At 57.1% G+C, this 17,163-nt stretch overlaps 1 protein-coding gene across 1 annotated transcript; it reads right to left on the minus strand.

Moving 5' to 3' along the window:
• Positions 1-5,448: 5,448 nt before the first annotated feature.
• On the minus strand, positions 5,449-16,911 carry ARX (aristaless related homeobox). Its single transcript, XM_072744856.1, has 5 exons — positions 16,514-16,911; positions 13,867-14,746; positions 11,255-11,300; positions 8,091-8,419; positions 5,449-6,045 (listed from the first exon to the last, which is right to left on the minus strand). The coding sequence occupies exons 1-5, from the start codon at positions 16,707-16,709 to the stop codon at positions 5,805-5,807; spliced, it is 1,692 nt and encodes a 563-aa protein (XP_072600957.1). The 5' UTR covers positions 16,710-16,911; the 3' UTR covers positions 5,449-5,804.
• Positions 16,912-17,163: the final 252 nt, after the last annotated feature.

Genomic DNA, 17,163 nt, shown 5'->3' on the forward strand with positions numbered 1-17,163 from the left:
AATTTCTAAGCCTTGGCAACTAATCTTTTAAAATTTTGAACACTGGGCCAGACTAAACCTCTGGGCTAAATTTTAGCTGGGCTTTTACCTGGGTTGGGAAATGATACCCTAAAAAAAAAACCTGCTCTTTTCAGTCCCAGACCTCTGAAAAGGGCACCTCTCCTGTTGAATGTAGGCGGCAGGATCTGCCTACACAGGGTGGACATTTATCTTGGACACCACTCTCTACCTCTCAACTCTCCTTCCTTCCTGGGGGCGTGGGGGAGGCCAGAAGTTGAAAATAATACACACATCATGCTCAATATTTTAATTTGTCCAGGAAACACAGTTAACCTTGTGACTCTTGCCCAAGACATGGGGGCTAATCAAAAGTTCACAGATGGGGGTTCGGGAGAGGATGTTGAAAGGGGACGAATTCACTGCCCTCCACCCCCACCCCCTTCTCTTGCCCAGCCCACCTCTTCCTCGTCCAACACACGCAAACATCAACACACCTTTTCAAACACGTCGTTGAAATTAATTTGGTAGGAGATGCAAAGATAAGGACACTCCAGAAACAAATTTCCCTGTTTTGTGTCAGGGTTTTAAGAAAAACACACCGAGCCCCAGCCCCTCGATTCAGGGCTCCCATCCCAAACTTAAAGCTACCTTGCCTTCCTCTCCCTCTCCCTCTCTCTCTCTCATTCTCCCTCTCTCGCCCCTCACCTAAATATTTCTTAATTGAACGGTTTGCCGTGGAGCTTCCTTATAGCAGTTTAATAGATGAACTCATCTGAGCCAGCCTCAAATTTCAGATTAAAATTCCTTCATCCCGAAGGCAGCATTATCAGGTTGTTGGAGGCTGTTTTCAAACCTTGGTTTTGAATAGCAGCGGCTCTGCATTAATTTAACCACTAAGCTAATAAGTAGGTTTCGTTTTGTTATGCTAAGCTTTATTGCTTTTCTTTTGATCAGAATGGTGTTGTTGAGCAAAGCAGCAGACAAGGCATTCTTTGATGAGGGAATTAGCGCTCCATTCTTCCTCTATTATTCATAGCACAGTGGAATATGTAAGTACCTGAGGGTGTCAAAGGAGCGCAGGTTCTATTGCAAAGTGCTCGCCTTGTTTCTCTCAATAGCTGACTATGAGATGATAAACCGCTTAATACACTGTGCTAATTGGATGAGAGCAAAAAGAGATGGGAATTAAGGCGAGGCAAAAGGAGAAAGTGCAACCAGCCTTCAATTCACTCTTTCACCACTTTACCAGCACCAAAGGAGGCACAAGCTTTCTATAAGCAGACTAGAGGTTTTGTGCAGAGATAAAATGAACGTGTTAGTGGATTCAAGTAATACACTAATTATTGCACAGTATAAATACCACTACTGGTTTTATAACAGGGAGGTAAACTTCTTTTGAGAGGGTTATAGGATTGCTTGGCAGTGGTGTAGAACCTAATAAGGGCCCAGAGTAATAACCCCCTGGATTAACAAAATTGCTGCTTGTAGAAGTATGATTCAGGCTTTTACGAAGATTTCCGGAGAATGAATAAAAATGACTGAATGACATTTCTTAATGTATAACTGGTAATCGCTCCCTTTTCTTTAAAGGAAAAAATGTATACTTCAAAGTGGACCATTTAATAACGTCCAGAGACAACACAACTTTCTCCTTTGAAAAATGCTTACCCCCTCCTCCATCAGGTAGCAGGTTTTCTACTCCCTGCCCCCCAGCCAGCCAGCCCCTGGCTGTGAAATATGCAGTTGCTCCGCGGAACGCAGAGTTCCAAAATACCCTTTTAGGCCCCAAGTAAGACCCCCGCCATCCCCACACACTCACTGTTGTGTATACACATGCACACATGCTCACGTACACATTTCTTCCTCTAAACGCAAGTTCCAGGAACCCGTGTATAATTTCCTTCCCTCTGACATCAGCCCCCCCTTCTCTTCCAGTAAGATCTCCGCGCTCACAGTGAACCGAAAAGGAGAGCCAGGGGCGCCTTGTCTCTGGGTTTTACAAGTCCAAAACAGTAATCATAAATGTTTGCCCCAAATAGGGAGGGGGAGTGGGCTACTAGGAGAAAAAAAATGAGAAACTGGCTGGGGCCGCTCCCGGTGACTTTAGCTAAAGTCTGAGTTTCGAGTCCCGAGGTGTCCCAAACCTTGTCCAGTAGTGCCGTATCTCCTGCCTTCCCCACCAACAAGCCTCCGATGCCCGCCCCGACGGTCTGTGGCGCAGGCCATGGGAAGTTGGTGGCAGAAGAAAACAGGGGCACCTTTGATGCTACTATGCCAATATTCCGCCCTCCTTGCCTTTCCTCCCAGGGCCTCATCCAGATCTGGCCAGCCTGTCTGAAAATGTAGCAAGTTAACTTTCGGCTTCCCCTCTTCCTTCCCACAGAGGCTCCCAATCACCCCTCATCCCGACTCTGTAGGGGTGGCCCTGGGAAAGCAGGTGGCGGGCATTCCGCCCTGGACGTGCTAGGGGATGGCCATGCCCCCTTCGCAGGGGCTCTCCTGAACTCCCCTGGGCTCGGCCTGCCCTCCTCCACGGTGGAAGAGGTTTGCTTAAGGTTGGGGGGGTCAGCCGCTCCCAGCATTGTGACCGCGTTCCCAGATATTGGGGCCAAATTGGGTTGCCATTCATTAATAATGCTCACAATAAGATTAAATCATTCTGGAAAATCTCATAAAATCCCCCTAAGTACGCTCCAGTGGCTCTTTCCAATCCCCATCATTCAGCACTTGGGGAGGTTTGGAAGGAGAAGAAAATTGGTTTCTTTGCTTTTAATGCTGCTTTGAAAAGATACTCAGAGTTTGTCATGCGTGACATGTCACATGTTTAATGTGGACTTGCTGGAAGTCAGGGGGTCTTTAGCGTGTGATATTTATGGGGAATATTAAGTGCAGAATGAGGTCCCTCCAGCTGGGGAAAGTTGAAAGAATAGGAGGCCCGGGACCCGGCTTGTTTGCGGCATCAGAATGACATAGGATTAAGAGTTTGTAAAACAAGGCGAGGGGTTCTCATTGGCCAGTAATAAATGTAATCCTTGGAGGTAATTTCACGCAATTTGCTTCTGCTCCATGGAAGGGTCAAATGAGAAAAAATGACTTAAAAAAGAGTTCATTAACAGGAAGAATGGTACTGTTTCTCGTATACCATCCAACTGGCAGCCTGGAGAGGACAAAAAGCCGGACCTAAACAAAAAGCCAAAATCGACGGAAAATTGATATTGACCAGCAAAAAAAAAAAAAAAAAAAAAAAAAGTCCTTTCCCTCACGCCCTCAATCCTCGCCTGCACTCCCCCATCCCCACCTCCAAACTCCAGAGTAACCCCGGCCATCCCAGGGGAAGGGCCTTCACACCAGGACAGCCTGTGGAGCCTAGAGGTTTCAGGCACTCAGATCTCCAGGGGGACGTTCTAGAAAGTTCCCGCCGGGCCCGTTCAACTCGTGGGGTCTACGTGGGCGCCAGGGCCTAGGAAAGGTGGCTGGCGGCCTGCGTCCCGTGCCCCAGGCCGGGCTTCTGGTCTCGAGCTCCCGCCCTCGACAGTCCTGAGCCGGGGAGCGTCGCCAAGCCCCACCCCCCCGACGGCCCGGGGCGCGCTCCCCCGACGTCCCCAGCAGGCGGGCGCTCGGCCTTTCCGGGCCGGGCGGGCGAGCCGAGGAGCCCGGCCGAGCGCAGCAGCTGCCGGGCGGCTGACCCGTCCCCGAGTCGCCGGCGCCCTCGGCCCGCCCCCGCACCTGCCCGTCGGCCGCGCACACTGGCGCCCCCCGCCGCCCGGGGACACCCCCCCCGCAGGGCGCGGCCGGAGCTCGCGGAGCCCGACGGCCCGGGACTCGCCCCCGCCCCCGCGGCGCCCGACTGGCCCGCGGCCTGGGGGGGCGGCTGGCACCCGCGCCCGGGAGTCACGCCGCGGCAGCACCCCCACCCCCGCCGCCGCCTGCCCCTCTCCCCAAAGGTCCGGCGCGCTAATTACTACAAATTGAAACTAATTAAGCTTCTCTTCCCTTTCCCATCACCCCGGGAGCGTCGGCGAGACCCGGCCCCCGCGGGCGGGCGCACCCCGCGGTCACCGGGAGGGGCGCCCGGGGGCCGCGGGGAGGGAGAAGCTACGGTTCCCGGCGCGGGGCGGGGTGCGCCGACGGGGTTACACGTCGCGAATCCGCTCGGGTCTCCTCAAGAAACCGGAGTTGTTTAGATTTTTTTAAATGTATACATTTGCCAATGCCTGGATAAGTGATGTAATGACATTTGTCGAGTTAAGATCTGCCACTTGGATACCCCTCACCGCCTTTCCATCACGGTGTCTGCCTCTTCTCTCTCCCTCTCCCCCTTTCTCTCCCTCGCACACGCACACGCACACGCGCGCGCACCCCCTCCCCGCGGGCACACCGGGGAGCCCGCCCCTCGCAGCCGGCGCGGGCTCTGGCTCTCGCCAACGCCGGCATCTCGGACTCGGCACTTCCTCGCTACGTGGCACTTGCCACGAAGTTTCCCTCACCCTCCGAGCCCAGACCCCCCGCTAGCTTCAAACTTCTGTCTCCAGCACGAACCCCGCCGCCGGTGCACCCCCCGCAGCCGCAGCCCCGGCCCCCGCCCCCCCCCCCCCCGCGCTGCGGCGCGCCCCGAGCCGAGGTGTGGCGGGAAGCCCCGCGGCCGCGTCCTTAACCTAAGCGGGGAAACCTGAATCCCCCCAAGGAGCCCGTCCAGCCCGGGGGCCTGGGCCAGGAGAAGCCGAGGAGGTGCCGGGCGCCGGGGCCCACCCCTGGCCTCTGGGGGGCCCCTCTGCTGACCCCTCAGCGCCCGCATAGAGCATTCACACTTCCTTTTGTTAAACATATAATTTTTTTTTTATTTTGAGCGTGACACTTCTCCACTAGATAGCAAGGAAAAGTGATAACAATTACACATTACACAAAAGTACTGTACCATTGCCTTTATCTTGAAGGTTTCGGAAGCCTCTACAGTTAATAAGTTAAATAAAGGGCTTGAGTACATAAATATTTGTCTAGGAACCCTACCGTATCTACAACACAGTAAGAATCTACGGGAGGACAAACTTTTACCATACCACGCTGAGTGCAATTGCGTTATAACATTTCAAATATACAAAGCTCTGTTCTTTTTTTTTTTTTTAATAACAATGGTATGTACAGAATCAATAATCACAGTTTGGTGACTTCAACAGTCCATATTCTAGCAGAGTATTTCCCTTTGGTTTGATATAAAAACCTTGGTTGGTGTATGATAAAGAAGAGAACAAGAACAAGACGCCCCTTTCTGTTAAGTGCACTGTTAGCTATCTTACAGACTCGTTCGCTTCCCTGGCCCTGGCTTCACGCCGGGGCCCACGCAGGGGAGATCAACTTAGAGCGCCAAAATGCTGTTTAAAGGAAGAAACAAAATAAAAAGCTAAGTGGGGTGCCAGGAGGGAGAGAGGTTGGGTTTGTTTTTTTTGTTTGTTTTTCTTTTTTTTTTTTTTTTAACTCTTTTAACTTCAATACCAGGCGTCTTGGAGAGAAAACCTCCCCGATGCTTTCAGCAAAGTAAGAACGGGAGCGAGTGGACGCTGGAGAGGGCGCGAGGTTGGCAGTGGCGGGGCGGGGCGGGGCGGGGCGGGGGACAGGCGGCCGAGGAGGTGCCACGTCCGGTAGCGCCGGGGCTGCCTTGCCCGCGTCCAGGCAGCTGCGAAGGCGGCCGCGCTCTCTCAGTGCCGTCTCGGGAGTGTGCTGGTCCTCTGTTTCCATTTGGTCTTGAGTGGTGCTGAGTGAGGTGACCTTTCGGGGTGCGCCCGGGGCGCGACGGAGGAGGGCAGCCTTTAGCACACCTCCTTGCCCGTGCTGGTGCCCGGCAGGATGTTGAGCTGCGTGAGCTGCGCGGCGTGCTCCTTGGCCTTGAGCCTCAGCGCCGCTATGCTAGACGCGCGTCTGTCTGCGGCCGCGGTGGCCGGGTCGGCCAGCGCGCCCGACGCCACCGCGCCCTCCACGGCCGGCGTGGGCTGTCTCAGGAGCGCGGCCGCGGTCGACGCGCTGGTCAGGGGGGCCATGGTGGAAAAGAGCCTGCGGGGAGAGCAAACAGCGCGGTCACGGCCTCGGGAGCCGAGCGGTGGCCGCCGCCTCTCAGCAGCCGAGCCGAGGGCCGCGAGCGTGCGCGAGGCGCGGCGGGAGGCAAGGCCGCGGGGGCGTGCGCGGGGGGCTGCGGCGCCGGGGGCCTGTCCTGGGGCGGGGGGCCACGCGGGCAAGGCCAAGGGGCCAGGCACCCCGAGGGCCCGGAGCCGGGGCGCAGGCGGGTCCTGGGGCCCCAAAGCCAACGGCGCGGGCGCCTGGATCGTGTGGCTTCGCCTAAGGGGGTGAATTCTCGGGCCGGAGCTCCAAGGGCCAGGAGGGGGAGGCAGAGCGGAAAAGGAGAAGAGGACACGGGGGGCGGGGGCTGGGATCAAGCCCCACCGAGACCCACGCTGCTGACTTCGCGCTCTCCCCGGGGCGCCTCCGCCCACAGGGCCGCCCTCCCGCGCCAGCCGGGGACCGCGAGGTGGGGGCGGGGGCGCCGCCCGCTGACTTCCGCTCCCCCGCCGGCCCGCGTGCGGCGCGCGACACTCCCTCCCATCGCCGTCCCGCCGCCCCTTGCCCCAGAGAGCCCCCGAACCCCGCGACCTCGCGCGCGGTGCACGGCGACGCCCAAGCCTGGGCCCCCAAGCCTGGGACCCCGGTCCGTGCCACCAACTCCGGGCGGCGCCGGGATTGCTTCTCACGGTGCCTCCACCCCCTTCGCACAGCACTGCGGACTAGCGGCTGAGGCCAGAGCCCCCCCAAACCCCCCAAGTCCCCCCTCCTTCCCCCCCAGGGCTCTGGCTCCAAACTCCCACAGGGCCAACTCGGAGTTTCCAGGATTAGAAATGAGCCCACCTGGCTTCGAGGGGGGGAGCGGAAGGCTCCCCCCCAGCCACCCCCCACGCCCTCAGGCCCCCCCACCGCACTGCTCTTGCAGCCTCCCCAAATCTCCCAGTCGGGCACTCCAGCCGGGCTTCGCCAGCTTTTACAAGTCACTTGTCAGAAGGGAAAGGGGGCGGGCGGGGGGGCGGGGGGGGTTTCGAGGGACACACTACTTAATGTTGTTCTCCCAGAAAAAACAATACAGTGTGGCCTGGAGAGGGTGTAAGATGCCCTGGTTCCATAGGTAAACTGAGTCACTAACTACACTTCAATGCCCTCTCGCTGTTTATTTTATTGGTTTGTTACATGAAACTACTTTTACTTAGCGTCTTTTTTTGAAACTTTTCTCTAAAGATGATTTTTGTTAAGTGGCTGCGCAGTTGGATGAATCTATTATTTCTTTGTTCTCCCAAAGAGAGATCATTGAAGCTGCATTCAGTTTTATTTTCACTGCACTTTCCAACTTAATACATCCCTCCTTTGTTTCTTTGTCTGGGTGATAATACAGACTTTTTATTTCATCATTCGATGTTCACTTAAAGAAAGGGAATTATAATATACGATGAACTGTCTCTTTTATTTCGTTGTCTTGTGCCGCGCTGAGGGTCGGGGGGTTGCACATATGGGGGTACGGTTGGCAGCGGGTCACTTGAGTGACAGGGAAGTTAGAGTCTGGGGAAGAAGAAAGAATTCTTTGCACCCAGAGGGCCCGTGGCTCCCGGGCTCGTGTGGAAACCAGAGCTGTGTTCCTCTGCCAGGCTTTGGAGCATGGGGAAGGATTTTTGCAAAAAAAAAAAAAAAAAAAAGGCTGACAGTCATCCCAGCTCTGCAGGCTACACCTGCACACGTTTACACACAGACCACCTATGGCCCCGGCGGCTGGTGCCTTCGATGGTACTTTTACAGCTTTCCCTGAGCACTCCCAGTCGTCACGGGTGTTGGCACTGCCACCGCCCTCCCCTCTGCTCCTCGGCCCCAGCTCATTCCCTTCGAGATCCACACAGTTTGAGGCAAAAAATTAGAGAGTATTTCCTTTGGCTAAATCTGAGGGTTGGCCAAAGAGCGAAGACGTGCGTAGCCGCTGCCGGTCTCCTGCCTCCGGCCTCCTCCCTGCCCCCAGCCTGTGTGCGTACGAGAGACAGACAGACAGACTCCCCGAGGCCGCGCGTTACCTGCCGAACGCCGGGCTGATGAAGGCCGGGTGTCGGAACACGGCGGCTCCGAGGAAAGTGCTCAGGCCCAGCGGCGCCCCGCTGGGCGGCAGGCTGGCCGAGCCCGGAGGCGGAGGGAGGCTCGGGAAGGCGGCGGCGGCGGCGGCGGCGGCGGCCGTCCAGGCCGAGTCGAGCGCCGGGTGGTGCGGAGGGAAGGGGCTGGCGTCCAGGTAGGGGCTCAGCGGGTGCGTGGCCGACAGCGGCCCCGGGAAGGGCAGCCCCGGGGGGTGGGTCTGCGCGCCCGCCTTCTCCCGCTTGCGCCACTTCGCCCGACGGTTCTGGAACCAGACCTGCGGGGCGGAGAGAGCCGGGTCGGCGGCGGGGCTCCGGGGGCGGCGGGCGCTCGGGCCTGCCCCCCCCCCGCGCCCTCCCCTCGGCGGAGGCCGGCGCCCACTCGCCCCCCGGGGCCTCGGCTGACTCAGAGCCGCCCCCCGCCCCGGGGCCAGACGGGGGCGAAAAGGAGCCCCAACTTAGAGCCGGCAGGAGACAGGGGGCGAGCAGGGCCTTTCCAGCGCACATTTGGAATAGCCTAGTTCCTTGCCAAGTTGGAAGAAAGCGGTGTTTAGAGTTGGGGAAACTGAGGTTTAACCGTCTCCGCTGCCACCTGCTCACTGTGCATCTTTAGGCACGTCGCTTAAACCTCTCAACCTCAGTTTTCTAATCTGTAAAATGGTGATAATAAAACTTTACTCATAAGGCTGTTGATGTGGAATGAATAAAATACAGCATGTGCAAGCTCGCCTTGGGCAGTGACTCTTGGCGGGGGGGACAGCCACCCAGGGATGGCCACACGTCAGCCCTCTGCTGCGCATCAGCTGTTTTCGCCTGTCTCAGGTTTACCCGGGAGCCCACAAAGTCCCTGCTGTGTTGAAAAGGGGGTCTCGGGGAGGCGGTTCACTTATTCTTTCCAGAAATAGTTCTTGAACACCCAAGAGCACTAAGCTGGATTCGGGAGCTTGGGGAAAACTAGGAGGGAGGGAAGAAATGCCCCCGCAAACAAGTCTACGTTGTAGCGGGGAAGTCCTCTGGGAAAGGAAATCTGGGGCCTGGCGGCCTGCTATCTGCAGGGGCTCACTGCAGGGCCTGGTTCCACCCAGGAAGGCGCCGACTGCCAGGCCCGGGTATGCAGCAATCCCTGGACAAACAGAAATCAGGGTGCAAGCTACCTGTCGACCCCACACATCTTCAGAGCTATCAGGTCGTTTATTTCTTTGCGGGACTTGGTTTAAATAGGTTATTTAAATAAGACAGTTCTAGGCTTGCGGGAGGTTTCCAGCACAAGGTATCTTCCTAATTGTTAATAGAAAGCAGTTTTAGTAGAGACCTTTACCTGAAATGTGGCAGCTACCATGGTCTAAAAATAACTCCCAGGAGCATGAAATTATTTTTATGTGACCTGCTCATCACACCCACAGCTAATAAGATATGCTCCTTCTCCCCTGAAGGCATTAATATTTTTAGGCTTGGGTTGATGCCTGCACACAAGTCTAAAAATTAAGAATGAACTCCAGGGCTATACAGAGTTATATTAAAATATAATGTAAGTGATCCCCGAGGAGTTTGTGTGTGTGTGTGTGTGTGTGTGTGTGTTTAATTTCAAGACATCCATGCCTTTGATATATACACACTAGGTTGTCTTACTAGCACTGGTATCTAAGCTTGGCTTGACTTCTAGACAGCCACCTAGGGCAAGAGAAATCCAGAATCCACACGGGTCGATTATTTAAAATTCCGCTGAAAAGGGGCCCATCCGTAAGATTCCACAGCCCTCAAGTAATCTATCTGTGAATGGGAGAAACACTCTAGTGTGGAAATTCAGAGGCTTGAAAAGGTAAGACTCGATGGGACGAGGCTGGGTGGGCAGCTTTTGTGTATCCAAATCTGTCTAGACGAGAATATCCGCCACTCCTCGATGCCAGTGAAAGGAGTAAAGGAGGGGAGGAGGCAGTGGATGCAGAATGCCCTCAAAGAACGTGGAAACCTTTTCCAGACAGATCGTCTCTCCCGGCTCCACTGCAATCATCAAGATGTCCCCCTGCAATTCCTCATTATTGAATTAATACCTCTGAGGCCCCCCAAAGGTAAACGAAAGGACTCTAATAATTCATATTCACTTAATTACATCTTCTCCGGTGAATAGGGAGAGAGGAGAAGGGGAGGGGGCGCTCTCTTTCTTTTTAAAAGTTATTTAACTTTCCCACGACTCGTTCCCCTGAGCTGAAAATACGGAGTTGCTGTCACATCTCTGTTTGACAATGGAGAAATGTGTCAACAGAAAGGAGGGGACAGGCCTCATCATTAGCCCTCTAATGCAAGAAGCTGTTGTGTATTAAATGAGCCATATGGAATTTATTGTGCTTTATCAGCGCTTGATTTTGACTGTAAAGTGATTCACTCAGCTCCTAACCCAGGGACATCTGTTTTCTGTTGGCCATCGGGGCTGCCCAGTGTTGATCGTCTCTTTGGTTATGAGGCCCGGGTTGGGAAATGCACTCTGGTATGGGGCTGCAGACACCTTTAATAGCATTGCACTCGCTCCCTATTAGATCAATGTGCGCTCATTGCTATAAAAAATGGGAAATCAAATAGCATTAGCCAGCTCCTTGTGCGGGCGGAGGGGAAATCAAACAGCATTTTGCCTTCAAATGGCCCTGTTTGTTCTAGCACTAAGTGGGCTTTTATGAAGCCCGATTGGAGACTTAATCGCAGCCAAATACCTGCTTGGAGCTGAGCGGATTTGTCTAACAACCAAATCCATGCTCCATCCCATTATTTCAATCAGGAGAAGTCAGTCCTCCGATTGTTTCCTCCAGGGGCTGTGGAACAGGGGAGGGGGGGTGCGGTGGGGGGTAGCTCCTGACAGCAGCGCAGGGACTCTGAGACCCCTCTTCTGGTCCCGGACCCCTTCCTCAGGGCTCCCAAACCCAGAGATCTTCCCCTCCAACCTCCCAGGTCTTCACATTTTCATCTTTTTTGTGCATGAGGGTTTGAGTCTATTTTTCTGATTCTGTTTCTCTTCGTTTTATAAAGGGGGCCTCATCCCACCCCAATCCATTGGCCCCCTCTCTCTCCCACCCTTCCCCCTACCCCTCCCTCTCCCTCCTCCCTCTCTGTGGGCAGCTCACCTGGACTCGGGCCTCAGTCAAATCCAGCCTCATGGCCAATTCCTCCCTAGAAGAAAGCGACACAGACAGGAGGTCACATCAGGCTCCAACAAGCCCTTCTCAAGCCACTTTCCCCTTGCTAGCAGGCCTCCTCTGTCAGGGTCTCCCCTGGCTGCCTGCCCTCACCCCCAAACATCTGGGCATCTCATGATCCCTTCCCCACCAAAGTGCCTACTATTTGGTTGAAAACAAAAACCTACGACACGTTGCTGGAGATGGGATATTACACTGTAGCATCCTATATTCAAAAGTGACAAGGGTGGCTTCTTGAGTCTATAAGCCTAACTGGGCCCTTGGTTTCGCCCTCATTCTCCCTGAAGCCAGAGTTAGACAAGAAACACGCACACAATGCTCACAGCCTGTTCTGTCCTAATGGTACCTGGGACAGGTACTCATGCAAAATTTGTTTTCCTGCCCTCGGTGTCTTTCTGCCTTTAAAATTTTTTCCAGTCTCCCTCCTCCTCCCCCCTCCCCGCTTTTCTCTCTCCATCTCCAGCTCTTCGCCTTTCCTTCCATCTCCCTATCACCCCCCCACCCCCCTCCCCGCCTCCCTCCCTCTTCCCCTTAGGTCATACTCCCCATTACCCTCTGGAGATACGTTAAGCTTGTTAAGAGTTCAGTGGGGTAATTTTTTGATTAAACAAAATTCTGCGCACCTCCTGACTCCAGTGCCCACTACAAACCCTGCCCATCTCAGGGGGAGTCAATTGAATGAAACCCTACCCCGTCATTGCAGTTATTACTGCGACAATTAAGGCAAATAGGAAACCATTAAGATGCTGTAAAATGGCTTACGACCTGTTTACCAAAAATCTGAGCTCCAGAGAGTAATCGGCTCTACCCCCGCTAATATGAAAGACTGGGGGCTGCTCCAGCCTGGGACCCAGGGCTGCACTGTTGGCAGGCCCCCTCATCCACACCCGAAACTTCAGGACCTGGAGAAAAAACGGTTCCCTAAAGTGCTTTCCATTGCCCCCTGCTGCAGGGAGCGCCAGCAAATCTGAACCGGCACTTTAGGCTGGCTTCCCGCCTGAGCCAAGGGGCTCTAAACAAGCCCGAAGAGGAGCTGCCCCCCGCTCCACATACTGTGGTTCCGCCCCGAGAAGCCAAAGGAGGGCAGACCTGGATGCCAACTGACACCTCCTCATTTTCTCCTGTTGAAATACACATGTGTCACAAATGCAAAAGGCAGATGGGCCAGTTAGCTATTTGATAGCACACACTGATTTTAAATTTTATGTTCTTTTTTAAAGACGATGAAGGGACAGGATGATCCAGAGGAGGACCAACTTTAGCTCGAGGGACGATCAAGTTTAGTGTCTGCCAGCATCAGATCCACACTTTTCCATTACTGATTAGGAGAGAGTTTGGCAATTACTTGCCAGATCAACACCACTTTAGAGTTGGCTCGGGCCTCCTGAGGTCTGAGCAGCGATTTCTCCTCCGGTTCAAAGGGGCGGGCAGCTTTCCACTTCTAAAATGCATATTGAAAAGCTGCACACGTCTTGGGCGAAGGAGCTGCCCGCGCCCCAGGAGCTCTGCGCCAGGCAGACCCCCTTCCCTTCCTTCCTACCCACTGAAGGAAGTTTGCCCTGAGCCTGGCTCCTCGCGGGAGCCCAGACGGTGGCCTGGGGGTGGGAGGGGAAGGCCCCCAGGCCGGCCAGCGCCCCACGATGGATGAACGAGTCATCCAAGGGTCCGGTCATCTCACCTCCTTCCCCAAAACACTCAGGCAAGAGGGAGCTGGAGCGTGACCAGGCGGCAACCCCGGCTGGACGGCTGTCCAAAGAGAAAAATGCCCCAGCTGCGCGGTCGACTGTCGGCCAGGCTGCCGGCAGTCAGGGCCCGGCCCTGCAAGCCCGCGCACGTTAACGGAACGCCGGGCTGGGGGGGGGCAGGACAGTGGGGAGAGGCCAAGACTCCGGCTGCTGCCCCGCGGACGTGCAGGCACCAAACCCTGCCCAGTTCCGACTCCCCTCCGTCATTTCAGAAGTCCTCAAACGACAGAACTTGAATCTTTTGAAAGGCCTTTCCCGCGGGCGCGGGCTCCAGCTTCCCTGAACGGCGAAAGCGTAACCGATACCCACCGGGCTCCTGGGCAGCGGGCGGGGGAGGCCGGCGCGCACCACACAGCGGCCAAAAATAGCCCAGGGCTCGGCCGAGGCCGCGAGGGCCAGCGGCGCTCCCCGCGCCTCCCGGGGACCCGGCGGCCACCGCAGCGCCCGGGGGCCGGCGTACGTGCTCTGGGTGCGCGCGCCTGCAAGCTGGCGCTCTCGGGCCCTCTCTGGAGAGGCCATTCCTAACTAAAACTTGTAATTTGAAAAAATAAAAAATAAACTGGAGAGACTTGGGGAAGGCAAGAGATCCCAGGCCAAACTTAAAACCCGGAGGAGGGGTGGGGCTGGGGGTGGGTAGTTTTTAGTGAGCAGGGCTGGGTGCGACGGGAGGGCACACCTGAGTCGAGTCCGGAGCCAAGTCCCGGCCCCAACCCGGGGCCCCGGCCCGCCCGCCTTCCCCTCCGGGCCCGCTCGCGCTCTCCGCCGGCCGCCGCCACGGCCGCCCCGCTCTCGTACCTGGTGAAGACGTCTGGGTAGTGCGTCTTCTGGAAGGCCCGCTCCAGTTCCTCCAGCTGGTAGCTGGTGAACGTGGTGCGGTAGCGCCGCTGCTTGCGCTTCAGCAGCCCCTCCTCCGAGTCGCTGCCCGCAGACAGGCACACGCTGTCCTCGCCGTCCTTGCCCTCGGCGTCCTCCGGGTGCAGCAGCAGCTCCTCCTTGGGCGATAGCTCCCCGCCCTCTGTGGCCACGGCGGCGGCGGCGGCGGCGGCGGCCACCGCGCCAGTGGCGGCCACGGCGCAGCGCCGGGGCTCCTTGAGCAGCGCGCGGGCGTCGTCCTCCAGCAGCTCCTCCTCGTCGTCCTCCAACAGCTCCTCTTCTTCGTCTTCGTCCTCCTCATCCTCCAGCAGCTCCTCCTCGTCGTCCTCGGCGCCCGTACCGCCACCCGCCGCCGGGGCGCCACCGGGGCCGCTGGCCGCGCCGAGGCGCTCGTCCGGGTGCGCGGCGCCCCCCGGGCCACCCAGCTCGTCCAGCGCGGGCGGTGGCGGCACGAAGGGCGCCCCGTTCTCGCGGTACGACTTGCTGCGGCTGATGCTCACCTGCGGTGCCTGGCTGATCTTGAGCGTGTCCCAGGCCGCGGCGGCCGCCGCCGCGGCGGCCACGGCGGCCCCCGCGCCGTCCGGCCGCTCCCCGGGCCGCGCGGTTGGCGGCGGCGGCGGCGGGGCCTCCCCGCGCGGACCCGCCGTGGCCGTGGCCGCCGCCGCCGCCGCCGCGGCCGCCGCCGCCGCCGCCGCCGCAGCGCCCTGCAGGAGGCGGCCCCCGCCCGGGCCGTACAGGCGCCGCAGCTTGGGCGGCAGGTGCAGCTCAGCCTCGAACGGGGCGCTGCTGCCCTTGGGGGAGCCTGCGGGCAAGGGAGAGCGGTCAGCGCGCCGGCCAGCCGGGCGTTCCCGCCGGGCCGCCGCCCGAGGCCGCCCCTGCGCCGCGCTCGGCCCCAGGCCCGGCCCCCTCCTCCCGCGCGCTCCCGGACTCGGACCCCCTTCCCCTCTTTCCCCACTTTTCTGGCTTTTTCTTTTTCTTCACGTCTTTCCCTTTCTTTTTCCTTCTCCTTTTTTCTTGTGTCCTCCCTCCGTCCCTCTCGTCTCTCCTTTCCCTCTCCCACTCTTCCTTTCATTTCCTTCCTTCACCTTTCTTTCCCTCTCTTCCTTTCATTTTTACCTTCCTTCTCTCTTTCCTTCTCTCCGCGTCTCTCCCTTCCTTTCCTCATCTTTCTCCTCTCCCCCTTCCTTCCTTTTCCTTTTCGTGAGCTTTGCCCACTCGCTCCCCTCCTCCTTTCTTCCTTTCTTTTTCTTTCCCTTTGCTCCCTCTCTCTTCTCTCTCACACTTTTTTCCCTTCCCCATTTCAGGGCAGGGGAGAATCTGAAAACATTCAACAACTTAAAAAAAAAAATACACCACCACCACCCTGAAAACTTGGCGCACGACCTCTGCCTGCTGCTCTGCCACGCAGGCCCAGGCTGGCGACAGGGGCACTGCCCGTGGGCGACCCCTGAGGGGGCTGAGAAGGTGGCCCGGTGGCCCTGAGCGCGGGCCAGCCCGACAGCCCGCAGCGGGAGGGGGCCGGGGGCTCCTTGCACAGAAAGGCAAAGAAAAATCGTCCTGCAGAAAATGGGCCCGGAAGGCCTGGGAGGGGGTTATAAGGGGGTACAACAGGCACAGGTCGCTCTTTCCCTTCGAGGAAGCGCCTGGCACAGGTGCCACTGCAGGCTAAAAAAAGAAAAGGAAAAAGTCAGTTTTATTTTAAACGGCCCCTTCTCGCCATCTGCTCCTGTCTTCCAAGTGGCCCTGCGGCTGGACCGCTGGTTTTTGGATTTTAAAAGAAACCAACCATTCTTTCTCCCTGTGATACTTCTGCGGGCAGCTCAGCTCAAGGCGAAACTTGAGTGTAACAGGTTCGGGGCAAAATGACGGGTTGTTTTGGAATTTTTAATTTTAGGGGGGGAAAAAGCCCCCAAAACCTTAGAAATATTTCAACTCTAGTTTTAAAAATAACACAGCAGAGAAAAAAAATAGCACCCAGAAGCCGAACATTAAATACATTTCAAATACAATAAGGAGCATTTGGGTAATCCCTGGGAGATGTTTTCTGCAAAGCTTGGGTTTAAAAGGTCACAAGTAATCTACAATTAAAAAAAGAAAGAAAGGGCGGAGGGGGGTGGGGGAACACCGCGTCTAAAGAAATCTTCCAAAGAGGAAAGACCGAGGCTCACTCTGCCTGGAGACCCCTATTCACAGCTTTAGGGGTTCTTGTCTTCAAGTTGTTACAAGGTCCACCCGGCACCTGCTGTTTCTGACCTGTCGCCCCTCTTCAGAGCACCCCCCGAGGCCACCACACGGAGCATTTAAACGACCTAAAGACCAATACCGAGAATCTAAGCCCCCCTCCCCCCGCCCCCAAGCGAAGCACGGCCTGTGCTTCAGGAAGCTGAGGGGAAGGGAGAGACAGACCCTGGCGAGACGTGTGCCGCTCTTTGAGGCACCAGGCCTCAGAGCTGTTCTCTCTCTTTCCTCCATCTCCAGCTTGATAACCCCAGGCCCCTGGCCCCTGAACATCCAACATCCAAACCGGTGCCCAGCGCTCTTTGCAGGTGCCTGCCGGGCGCAGCCTTACCTTGCACGGCCTTTTCCTGGTCGGCGCGGCTGGCCAGTGGGGCGGGCAAGCTCTGCGCGGCTCCCAGCAGCCGCATTTTGCAAGGGCTCCTTCGGCCCAGGATGCTGTCGATGCAGTAGGAGGAGAGCAAAGTTGGAGATTTACTTTTGCACTCGGGCCTCTCGGAGCAGCCCTCCTCCTGGTACTGATTGCTCATGGCTGGGGCTTTTTCCCTGGACGCAGAGAGCCGGGCCGCTGGCTGCCTCTCCTGGAGGGTGGGATGGATGGGGGTGTGTTGGGGAGTGGGGTTAGATGGCTGGTTATAATGGATATTACTGCGATCTCTGTGCCCCTCTGCCTCCCTCGGTTGCTGGCTGCCGGCTCCCGCCCTGCACGCGGCCCGAGCTCGCCCTCTCCGCGCTCAGGACAAGCTGTAACAAGTGTAGTGAGCGGCGGGCGCGGAGCTCTGGAGTCTCTCTCCTCCACGTGCTGAGAGGCGCCCTGTGATTGGCTCTCGCCAGAGGCCGGGCTGCGCCGGGCTGCGGGCTCCGAGCAAAGCCTGGACTGGAGTGCGGAAAGGCCGGCGAGGGGTGGGGGGGCGGTGGCAGAGCTTTAGGAGACGGCGGGCACTCGCCCCAACCGTTTTTTTTTTTTTCCTCTCTTTTTTATGT

The sequence above is a fragment of the Vulpes vulpes genome, chromosome X (assembly GCF_048418805.1).
Source record: "Vulpes vulpes isolate BD-2025 chromosome X, VulVul3, whole genome shotgun sequence".
In the NCBI taxonomy this organism is placed as follows: Eukaryota; Metazoa; Chordata; class Mammalia; order Carnivora; family Canidae; genus Vulpes; species Vulpes vulpes.